At 39.0% G+C, this 12045-nt stretch overlaps 2 protein-coding genes across 3 annotated transcripts; both read left to right on the top strand.

The window, feature by feature from the left end:
* Positions 1-2842: 2842 nt before the first annotated feature.
* On the top strand, positions 2843-7250 carry rpusd1 (RNA pseudouridine synthase domain containing 1). 2 transcript variants are annotated; one of them, XM_041777808.1, is made up of 6 exons: positions 2843-2903; positions 3784-3999; positions 4877-5000; positions 5112-5160; positions 5467-5568; positions 5800-7250. In XM_041777808.1, exons 2-6 carry the CDS (start codon positions 3809-3811, stop codon positions 6201-6203), a joined length of 870 nt encoding a protein of 289 aa, XP_041633742.1. In that variant the 5' UTR covers positions 2843-2903; positions 3784-3808; the 3' UTR covers positions 6204-7250. The 2 variants fall into 2 exon arrangements, with proteins under 2 accessions (XP_041633742.1, XP_041633740.1); XM_041777806.1 differs by having other exon boundaries at positions 5112-5214; positions 5800-7248.
* An 816-nt stretch (positions 7251-8066) lies between these two features.
* Positions 8067-12045, top strand: slc25a17 (solute carrier family 25 member 17). Its single transcript, XM_041777816.1, has 9 exons — positions 8067-8271; positions 8542-8602; positions 8714-8780; positions 9087-9238; positions 9320-9436; positions 9784-9932; positions 10642-10737; positions 10863-10948; positions 11726-12045. Exons 1-9 carry the CDS (start codon positions 8218-8220, stop codon positions 11877-11879), a joined length of 936 nt encoding a protein of 311 aa, XP_041633750.1. The 5' UTR covers positions 8067-8217; the 3' UTR covers positions 11880-12045.

Raw genomic sequence — 12045 nt, 5'->3', positions numbered from 1 at the left:
CTGAAAACACCTTGGAATCCCCTGATTAATGTACTATAAATACTAAAACTTGTTCACACAGTGGAGAATTATCATGGATTTTGAGTGTCAGCCAGTCCAGCAACAGCATTTTAGTCTTGTTTTAGTCACCACATATCTATTTTAAGCTAGTTTTATTTCTTTCTCATGGAAAAAGGTAGTTGGCAAACATTTCATAACGAAGCTCAGCATTGGTTCTTGCAGGACATGTTAGTCGTATGCCCAGCCTTGATCATCCCAATTATCGCCTCCCAGCTCCTGCAACCAATCACAGGTTTTTCTCTCAGCACAGCGGTCCATTTTAGTATGACGTTCTTCTCTCTAATCCCTGCTTATATTAATGCTGATGGTCCACACTACTGCTGCATCTTCACATCCTCCACCCCAGCCACCTCCTTTATAGCATAAAGCTTGTTAAACCTCATATTTAGATTCATGTTACTAGGGATTAACTGCTTTAAACTAATTCTATTGTACTCAGCATGCATGTCATAAATGTATCCATCTATATATAAACAGTTTATCTGACATGTCAGGTTATGTACATATTGGTTTTTCCATTAAACCAGTGCCCTTCAGGATGGTAAAAATCTTTGCAGTACATAAGAGCTGAGTTATCCACATGCTGCCCATCCAGTGTTAAACTCTCCACCTGTTCACCTATACGTTCTATTCCTCTGTGATCCAGCCCTCCTTGTCATGTCTGGTGACGGCCACGGTGGTGTTGTTCCCTCTGAGTGCCTGCTCCAGCAGGGCTCTCTGGGCTGTAGCCGGGAGGTAGAGAAAGGCGTAGACCAGCGCCAACAGCAGCAGAGCAGCCAGGAGAGGGATACCCCAGTCGGAGGTCATGATCGGCTCTTCACAGCGAGCCTGCAGAAACGACTTATCCGGCATTGTGAGTACCCAGTGATTGGTCAGTGTGGGCTCCAAGATTTTAAACTTCCCAACGATCCAAAAGGAAGAAGTGATGAATCCAAGATTTAGAGGGTTTCTTTGGATGTCATTAAGATATTTAAATCCAGAGAAACACAACATACAGGTAAGTCATAAACAAAAGATGACCTTGTCAAGTGTCTTCACAAGCAGGTTTGCAACTAAAAGTTATGGTTTATCATTAGAAGAGTACAAAATCCTGATTTTGATCAAGAAAAACAGATAAATCCACGTGTTGAAAGTGATCCTCATCAATGTCTCTCATGTCTGCCACTCTCTTCACCCGCTCCCCTCTCCATTGTCTGACTCAAACGTGCCACAGGAGTCACTTAAACCAATCTAGCTCTCTGCTCTGTGAATGTTATGCAACAATAAGCAGAAACCCAACAATAGAAACATACTAAAAGTCGCCTTTTAATCTCATCCTGTAGAAAACACCGGTTAATTTCTACACACATCCCCATGGAGGGCAGCGGATTGGGTTATGAAAATCCAATTATGTAATGTTTCTTGATCTTCTTATCTGAAAACAGACTCATACCTGGCTACGTTCAGGGATTATTTTCTGGAAGAGCCTGCACTTAATTCCGCCCATGCATTCAGCCCCATATGTTCTGAATAATCAGCATTTTGACTGTGAGGAGGTCATGAGGTCATGGTATGATTGAGAACTGATCAGTAGGAATGTGGCAGTATGGATAAGGTCATTTTCAGGGCTGTTGGCATCAGTGCATTTATCATAATGTGATTAAGGTCTATCATTTTGAAATAACAGTAATTGCAGGTAGAAATGAAATGGTTACCAGTATTAATGAGAACCATGTTAAACTTTCTCCATGGGTATCATACCGTTAAGAGAGACATTGCTGTCTCTCCTGCCAGCACCTCACTGCGACTGTCGGGGTGCAAAAGACTTAGACAAGTAGGCTTACGAATTCATAAGCTCAAAACACTCTGTATTTTGACTCAAATTAAACCAAAATGCAGTGGTCTTGCTTTAAAAAAAAAAAAAAAACTCAGACTGTGGAAGCAGTATGCCCTCACAGGCTTTAGCTGTTTCTATTCAGCTCAAAATTTCCATGAAAAGTGCTTCCAAATTCCCAAAAATATGAATAAAGCCATGAACCATGGTGCAGCTTTTCCTTTTAACCAATCATGTTGCGTCTTTGGTCTTAAGACTTCCACAGAGGAGGTGCTTCCTCGATCTGAGCTCCTCCAGAAGTCTGGAAGATCAAGCATCTCTGTAGATGTGTTTGTACATTATGATGGGCTTTGCTGCATGCATTCAGTCTGAAATATCTTAGGGTTCAGTTCTGAATTATGCCTGTGAAAGTTGGCAGGTGGTTTTCCTTGCACGTTCATATACATACATATGGGCGCACACGCTCTTTGTGTTTCCATGTTTTATTTTCAGATACTCTAACCATGTGTTCATCTTTAAGTTGACCCTGACTTTTCTCATACCATCTGCTTTCACCGTGTTGAGTTTGTTATTCTTGCTAGTCATCAGTATGGTAGTTGAACTCTCAGTCTTCGGTTACATTAGCCTGTAATAACTGTATTTGATTATAACCTGAATAATAACCAGTCATATCAAAGCAGCAACAGTTAGATTTATTTATGTCGAAGTTTATAGCCTTTAAAATATAAACCCCTTTTCTTAGACCAGAATAGAAATGCAAAAAGTGGGGAAACTGACAAAAATTGTTTAAAAGAGGTGATAAAAAGGCAAAAGGTTGTAACAAAAAGGATCCAAAAGTGACAAAAAAGTATCTAAAATGGCAAAACGCAGAAAATTTCAGCAAACAGACATGATGTACACGTTTGAGTCCAGCAGGAGGCGCGTCACACTTTAACACTGTGTTTTTGTCCGCCATAGAAAAGAAGAAGAAGAAGCTACGGTGGGCAGCACTTGTGGTTTTGTTGACATCTGCTTATGAATGAGACTTTTGGTAAATATACGCCACATATTTGTTCAATCTTTGTTCAGTCCTTTTATTCATCGTAGTCATACAATCAGTCGCAGTATTAGTATGTAAAGAGATCGATACTTCTCTCGTGCATTAAAGAAAAAAACATGTTGCTAACATGCTAACGGTGTTTAGGTTTAAAGAGTTAGCGTGTTAACAGGCGACTTTCAGCCGGTTAAGTCTGCAGCTGTGAGTACAGAATACATAAAAATGTGAAGTTTCTCTAACTGTGCGTCATTGTTAATATCTGTGAATAAAATGCAAATAAAAATAAAAGAATGAGTATTCTTTAAGGAAAACGAACTTTCTTCAAACCACAGATGAAACTACCTATCAACACGGTAACTTTTTCAACCGTAACACCTGTATAAATTAGGCTCTTTAACCAACATTTATTTCCAAGTTTTTGGGCAATATAACCAAGAGCAAATCTTCTTATTTCGATATTACGAGTAATGGTTTAATTGGTAAAAGATTGCTATTTCAGGCATTTTTTTTACTTCACTAACATTTACATTTGTTGAATAATGTCACTCTGTATTTTCAGAATCCACAAACAATTTCATCGTTTTCAACTAGTGAAAAGAATATTACATAAAATGATCTCTGTTAATATGTAACCTCAGGGCATCTGTAATGGCAAAGCAATAACAAAATAGAAACAAGACAGTCTCTCAGATTACTGGGAGATTACTGTTTTTTATAAGTTTTACTTTTAATAGGGGTCATATTCCTTGTAGCAGTCAAACTTAACATTAGCAAAGGCCTTGAGTACTAACTGCACTCATGCCTGGTCATAATTAAATCAAATCAATCGATAAATCAATATTAAGTCACATTCCTTGTCTCTGCTGTGCTGTAGGTGTTGAGACTGGTAAAGACTGGGCATGATGACTACAGAGCCTGCCAGCCTGGAGAACCTGCACGTGCTGTACCACAGTGATGACTACATTGTAGTGGACAAACACTGGGATATTCGCATAGACAGTAAGATGTGGTACGAGAAACTCACTGTGCAGGAGCAGCTGAGACACCACTTTCCTGAGTTGGCAGACCCAAACACCTACTATGGATTCAGGTCAGAAACACACTTGCAATAAATACATCTGTTCATTTACACTGTATTTAAAAGGAGAACTGATGAATTGACTGCAAAATAGACTCAAGTCTCATGCCATTAGAGGGGCTTTACTGCTTGGCAAAATTCCTCTTTTCCCATGCACGCATTTAAGGGACAGCTCAAAATTGTAGTCAACAAATTTACCTGCACAGATTTGTATATTTTGCTGGACTACTGTCCTTGTCAGAGTATACATGCACTAAATGATGTTAGGAAAGCAGGTAACTATTTGTATGTCGAGCAATGAAAACATGGACAGCTTACATGTTGTACATATTCTCCACTGTACTTTTTGTATGAATAAGATGAACAGTGATATCTGAGGACAGATGGCAATGGGACTTCTTCCACACTTAGTATATAATGGTTGAGCAGGTCAAAGCCAAACATGGAAGCTGTGGCGCATTCACTCAGTGCCTACACTATTTTGATCTGATTATCCGATAAAGAAAAAAACTGATCTCCAATTGCATTATCTAGGTGTGTTGGTCTCAGTTTCAAGAAATTCGATTCTACATGCATTTTTTAGATGATTTTTCAGGGCTTGTTTGCCTTTATTTTGATAGGATAGCTGAAGAGAGACTGGAAATATGGGGAGGGAGACTGGGGGAACAAATGAACCAAACATGTGCTGACACTGGGAATCGATCCCATGACCATTGCACTGAGGACTACAGCCTCAGTACCTAACTTTTCCTGACTGCATGTGAGCATATTGAGTGTCTTGCCTAAGAGTACTTTGAATTGTAGGCCACAGGGGTCCAGGATTAAACTGTCGGTCTGTCTAGAGTTAGAAGAACCTAATGTCAACATTGTTTTCCTCTTCTAACAACAGGTTTTGTCATCAGTTGGATTTCTCTACAAGTGGAGCCCTTTGTGTCGCTCTCAACAAGGCTGCTGCTGGCCGGGCGTACCGTTGCTTTAAGGATCGCACCGTCACCAAAGCTTATCTCGCCCTGGTATGGACCAAAAACAAACACAAGCATGAAATCCATCATTGATACAGTTAGTTCATTTGTATATTGTTTTCTTCTTATAACAGAAATGAAGCATGTTTTTTTTCATCACAGGTACGTGGCTGGGTGGAGGAGGAAAACCAAACGTTGGACTTCTCCATCGGCAAGAATTCTTCAGAGGGAAAAACACACATGATGTGTATCGAGGGAACAGAGGGTAGATAAATCTGGTCCAGCTTGTAGTATATGTCAAACGAATTTTAAGATGACTAGTAGTGTGGAATTAAATAGCTGATACTGGACAATGAATCCTTTTTTATAGATAATGTTTAGGACTTTTGACCCTATTTAAGAGGACAGAGATAGAATAAGGGGAGAAAAACTGGACCACTATATGCACCAAACAGCATCAGAACAGGTCTCATGTTTAGGACCTCTGTGTATAAACACCTTATTTATCTCCCATTAGGATGTGAAAACCCCAAGCCTTGCCAAACTGAGCTGACAGTGTTGGAGCATGGGTTATATGATGGAGACCCTGTAACCAAAGTGCTACTACAGCCACTTACAGGTAAAAGCACAAATATCTTGCTATGCTTGTCTTTCAAAAAAAAAATGGACTAAATGATGACTTGGAGGATGCTGAGCAAATATTTTGCAAGGGGGGGAAAATGCTTTTTTTTTAAGTTTTGGAGAGGATTATTATCCATTAATTTTTTGATACACAAATGCTCTGTGCTACTAGATACATACTTAGGAGAAAGGACTTTAGACATTGATTACTATGACTTGTCCCCTCCAGGCCGAACCCACCAGCTGCGTGTCCACTGCAGTGCAATAGGCCACCCCATCGTTGGTGACTTCACCTACAGCTCAGGAGTAGATGTCACCCCCTATCGTATGATGCTTCACGCTCACTTCCTCCACATTCCCCTGGAACCTCAGCCCCTGCTCGTCTCTGCTGGAGACCCCTTCCTTCCCACAGTGGATCCAAAGTGGCTCCCACAGCGCACGTTACGGACGCTGACTGCCACTGTGGAGGCGCTGCTGGAGCGGAGGATGGTAGAAGACAGGAGGAGCAAAGAGGAGGCAAGAGAGAGGGAAGAGGAGAAGAGGGAAAAAGGAAAACAGAGAAGGACTGAGGAGGAGACTGAGGAGCAGAGGAGGCAGTGCCAAGAATGGCTGAGTGAATGGGCTGGAGATTGATGAACTACCTTGTGTTATTTATATTTATATTAAATTATGGATTCAGTGTTTGCCTAGAAACGTTGTCTTAAGCACGAGCCATCTTATTCATCAAAAAACACCTGCATCTGGAGGGTTCTGCTGCTGGTTCACCATTCTTTTGGTGAATGAAATAAAGACAAAGAAACTCCAGACATTAATCCTCGTTTAGGAGACTAAAATAGGCCAGTCATAAGGCGATGCTGGAACATTTCCATTGCACTAAACATACTCTGTAGGACAAAAATATTGATTTCCATCATCCAGGAGCATCTTATCCTCAGCACAAACAGTGAATGTGAGGAGAGCATGAGAGACAGATGGCAGCAAGATAAGCTTGTATGCATTATCAATTTGAATAAACAAACCATGTCAAGAAAATCAATTACAGATTTTTGGACCAACTAATAAATGCAGCAGTAAATCATTGCAGTATCTAAGCAATTGCTGAAAGTTTACTTTGCAAACATATTAAGCTGTAATGTCACATGTAACTCTAGCTTTTGCTGCACCTTGACAGTGACTGAATGCTAAATAAATCATTTTATACAACTCGTGCATAACAAAGTGTAAAATTATTGTTGATTTTTTTTCTAGTTTTTCTTGTTCAGGAAAAGCTATTTCAAAAATAGAATTATTGCAAGACTATTTTGTCAGCCTCATTTACATTTGAGCACATATTAGCAAACACAAATGTAAATTGTAATTGCAGTATATTTGTGATTTTACATTCTGGCCGCTTTTTCGCTTCTTTAAATCTTTAAGTAATGTTATTGTGAATTATTTACAGAACATGGGAAGTTATCACATTGGAGAGGTACAAGAGGGAGAGAAGACAAAAAAATCAAATCAGGTTATAGGATACGGAAAATTACTAAATATTACATTGTGTTCTTATCTTGCTCTTTAAAATTAACAAAGTCTGGCTTTGTAGGTTTGACATATGCTGTCCATTTGGTCCAAACTCATAATTATTTCTTTTAGGACTCTGAAGAAAAATAAAAACTGCTCTATAACATATTTCATGCATAATGTCCATCTGTTTATCAGTCTTAGGTAGGTTTGGTTCAAGCTAGTTCCTCATTATAGCTGTCTGCCTGCAGTCAGAGTAAATTGTCCATTTTTATCAGTACTGCTCCATCAATCAAATAGAATAACACCCATATACCTGTATATTGCATCACATCAACTGTAAAGGGGATGTTGACTCCAAATGTGTTATGTTTATTGGTATCATTTCAGTTTTCATGCCCAGGTTTACAGTTTTATTTGGTTATTAACCATCTAGTGTTGGTATTTATTCCCAACAAAAATAAACTATAAGTATAATTTAGGCAGCTGTGACTCAGTAGTAGTCAATCATCTCTCAGTCGGGATGTTGGTGGTTTGATCCCTTGTCAGTGTAACTTAAGGCAAGACTTATAACCCCTGATAGCTTCCATTGCTTTGTCTGTTACATGTAAATGTTAAAGAATGAGATTACCCAATATGAATGGGGACTTTGCATGGCAGCCTCCTCCGTCTTTGAGTACTCAGATGGCTAAAAAGGTGCTATACATGCTTTAGGCCAATTCACTTTTTAATTCCACTTTTTCAAATGATGTTTGGACAATACTGTAGTTTAATTCTACCAAGTTGTGGCTCAAATGCAGTTCATATTTAGTATGTTAATCTAAAATTAAAAATGAATTAGATAGGAGTAAGAGAAAAACATCGTTAAAGCAAGGCATGTATCAAAATACACGTTGACTGTGAGGTAAAACTCAATTAAAACTGACCCAATGGAGCGGTTCGAGTAAAACTACATTACCCATAATGCCTTCCTGCTCTGTGGAGGAACTCGGAAGTGAGTCAAGCGACATCCACAACAGCAGGCAGATGAGTGGGGGGCAAAGCAGCTGATTTGAAGCATAATTTTGACTGTAACTTATAAGTTATCATTTTATAAGATTAAGCCGAAGATTTAAAGGATTCGAAAAAGTTACAATCATTAAAAATGACCGAGGTTTTCTCTTACGAGAGTTTGGTTCACGCTGTATCAGGAGCGATGGTAAGTTAGCTTAAGTTTCGTTATCCATTTATTTATCGTGGGATAGCAGTCACTGAACTGTAGGTCACTATTCTTTCGCTTTTGTCGTACTATCATTTCTGAATATGACAGCTTTTTGCCGCCATTCAGAAATATAGCATCTTACTTCCATACTTTGCTTTGTGATATATGTTCTCAGGTTTATTTCTGTACTAGTGTAAGATTTTCCAGGGGTGTCAATTCCCTGGTTTAATTCATAATACTGAATACTAACAGTATAGTCTGTTTTAGGGAGGTGTGACTGCCATGACCGTGTTCTTCCCTCTTGATACTGCAAGACTACGACTCCAAGGTGAGAAGTAGTGATGCTCCAGCTCATTATACAGCCATAATAGCAAATTGTTCATGTTTTAACATGTACATGCTTTTAATAAATACTTGCTTGTTTCTTGTTTCTGTTCAGTGGATGAAAACAGGAAGGCCAAATCAACGCCTGCTATTCTGGCAGAAATTGTCAAAGAAGAAGGACTGTGAGTGAAATGTTATTATCAAAGACTCAGTTTCAGTGCATAGAGGGAATCTCAGTGAAGCTTTATCATTCATCCGAGATATTACTTATTTATACATTTATTTGCCTTTCAGAGTTGACCCTAGTCAAATGAAGACAAGGATTATGGATTGTTTACTTGTTTTTCTACCCTATGCAATTCTTGATTGATTTTGCTAGACAATTTTAGACAACTTCACACGTTGCCAGCTAAACTGAAGACATGTAAAGATATGTCATTTACAGTCAAGCAAAAATGACGTTAATGTGTGTTTGTCCCTCCCTGTAGATTGGCCCCATACAGAGGTTGGTTCCCGGTCATCTGCAGCCTGTGCTGCTCCAACTTTGTCTACTTCTACTGCTTCCACAGCATGAAGGCAGGCTGGCTGAAAGGAAAACAGTCAGCATCCAGCACTGATTTACTCATAGGGATTGCTGCAGGTATATCACTACTAAACACTACTTTTCTATGTCCCAGATGTAGACACTAATCATAGCTGCTGTCTATATTCTTGTTTCTAGGTATTATAAATGTTTTGGTTACCACTCCTTTGTGGGTTGTCAACACCAGGCTGAAGCTGCAGGGTTCCAAGTTTCGCAATGCAGACATACGGCCCACCAACTACTCTGGCATTCTGGGTAAATGGTCATCATCATTGTTCTGATATTCTGAGCTTCATAACTCCAGTAGCATGTTTCGTTTATACTCAAATGGCCACCCTCCCTCTTTCTTTTTATTTGAATAAAAAACAAGATCCTCTTGCTTACTGAAACGAAAAGTGCTCAGTTAAGAATACCCTAAACTGAGCTGTGCCCTTAATATTGGCCCCTACTAGTCAACCATGCCGACCAGCGAGTAGTAAAAAGCCAGCACTTCTCCAAGGTTGTCAGCTGGGTGCGCTCCTTTGCCAGTGTTATGACTCCTTCAAAGGGCGTAACAGTGATATTCATTTAATGATGACTTATTTGATTATTGTTTTTTGCAGATGCATTCATGCAAATCATCCGTGATGAGGGTGTGGGAGCGCTGTGGAATGGGACCTTCCCGTCCTTACTGCTGGTCCTGAACCCTGGCATACAGTTTATGATTTATGAAGGCCTGAAGAGGCAGCTGAGGAGAGGAGTTCCCAGGGAGGTAAGTGAGGCATAAAGTGATATGATGGAGGAAATACACTAACATCTGGAGTACTGGGGGAGGTGAGGGCTGAAATCAGACGTGTCTAAGGGTGTGTAAAACTAAGGTTTGAAATATGAAAGGGAAAGGGTCAGGCTCCCTGAGCTCATCCCATCATCTGCATGAGTAGATACTCGATATGTAGAGAGCTGCTAATTCTGATCACATGATTTTGTGGTCTAACCACAAGAAAAAGCATTACCTGAAACACAAGAGCTACATATCACACTAAGTGTGATTTGGACATTTTGTGTTAGTTTTTTTTTTTTTTTTATCTCTAAGAATCTTTTAATTGGTTCAAAGTGACTCTCAAAATGTAATTTTGTTTGAAATTTGCATCCCTTGTTGCTGAAATGTACAGCTGATGTATTAGCTTTAAATAGGAACAGTAAATTTCTTATCACATGAAATCAATGATTGACTTTATAAGCTAATGTCTGCTTATGCAATATCATGCCAATTATATCATGCATCCCAAAATGAAATGTTTTTATCTATATTGCTGTATTCTAAAAAAGTTCTCCCATCACCCATGGCATTTATTCATTCCCTTCAAATGTGCTGCTTAGTTTTTATACTTGTGATAATCCTTGAATTATTAGGTCGTCTGGTTCTCTGTTATGATGACAGTATGAAACTGAGTAAAACATCCCCCTCCATTTCCCCAAAGCTGACATCCATTGAGGCTTTTATCATTGGGGCTGTCGCCAAAGCTGTTGCCACCACAGTAACGTACCCACTGCAGACCATACAGTCCATTCTGAGGGTGAGTTTTACATCTTTGCCGGTTGGTTTTTGATTTCTCATCAGTTGCTGAAAAGATTTACAAAGTCTGTCAAGACAGAATTATTTGCCATAATATAGATTTAAATTTTTTCCCAATCCTCACAGTTTGGACAGTTCAATGAGTCTACAGACAAGTCCAAGTTGCTGTCCAGTCTGAGGACTATTAAGTGTCTGTTGGTCAATAGAGTGAGGTGGGTACACACATGCAACGGGATATTTTTATGTTTCAATTTGTTTGAGTCTTTTTTATTATTATTTCCTATTGTTATTAGCAGTTTAGATGCTAAGTTTTTGTTGAAAGTAGAACAAGTGTTGCCAAACCAAAATCTGACTTGGCCCTTTACATCACGAATTGCACATACAGTAGCGAAGACCACGCATCTCCCCAGTCTAGCTTCAAAATCTCTTATGGCATTAGAAAAAATTGCATATGTAGATAATATATGTCTATGTTGAAACCAGTGCATCTGATTCAACAATAACTGAAAACGATTTGACAAACAAATCTTAACATTTGGTTGATAATCAGATTTTCTTGACAATTTAACAGCAGGCCTCTTAGATTTCTTACTTTACTTGGTCAACTTTGAGGGTTTAAAAATTGATCATTTCAGCAAGTATAGCGCCAAATGTTGATGATCTTTTTTATCTTTTTATTTATTATTTGCACACTCACGAGATTTGATCATTACTGTCGTAGCCATCTGCAACATTGTCCTTGAAAGCTTCCAGTTTGGCTTTGGTTATTGCAAAAACATCTATAAAAGTCTGCAGAGATTGAAAGAAAACCTTTGCAAAGCAGGGCTTCAAATCTTGCTCTAAGAAAATAATCTGCATCTACATGTAGGCTTAAGGTTCCCTGATAGCATTATGATTTTAGACCGATTCTATTCTGTACCTTACATAAATTTTTAAGTACTATTTTATTACCATGTCCTTATGCTTTCAACCCTGGTTTCTTTCAACAGGAAGTCTGGTATGTTGGGTCTGTTTAAAGGCCTGGAAGCCAAGCTGTTGCAGACTGTGCTGACTGCTGCCCTCATGTTCCTTCTCTATGAGAAAATCGCCAGCTGCACCTTCAGAGTCATGGGAATTAGCAACCAGCACTACAAGAAACGCTAGCTGGAATGATATATCATAAACATGGACATTTGACCGCAGTAAAGCACTGGAAGACTGTTTCAACCATTATGTACAGACATCTTGAATGTAACTTCACCATCCTGAAAATGTGATTTTTCTGTCACAAATACCCTAACCAACAAAATATTAAAACATTCTTTCTTTT

Source organism: Cheilinus undulatus, linkage group 21 (genome assembly GCF_018320785.1).
Source record: "Cheilinus undulatus linkage group 21, ASM1832078v1, whole genome shotgun sequence".
NCBI lineage: Eukaryota > Metazoa > Chordata > Actinopteri > Labriformes > Labridae > Cheilinus > Cheilinus undulatus.
The sequence above is the reverse complement of the archived record's forward strand: the minus strand, read 5'-3'. Positions and strand labels throughout refer to the sequence as shown.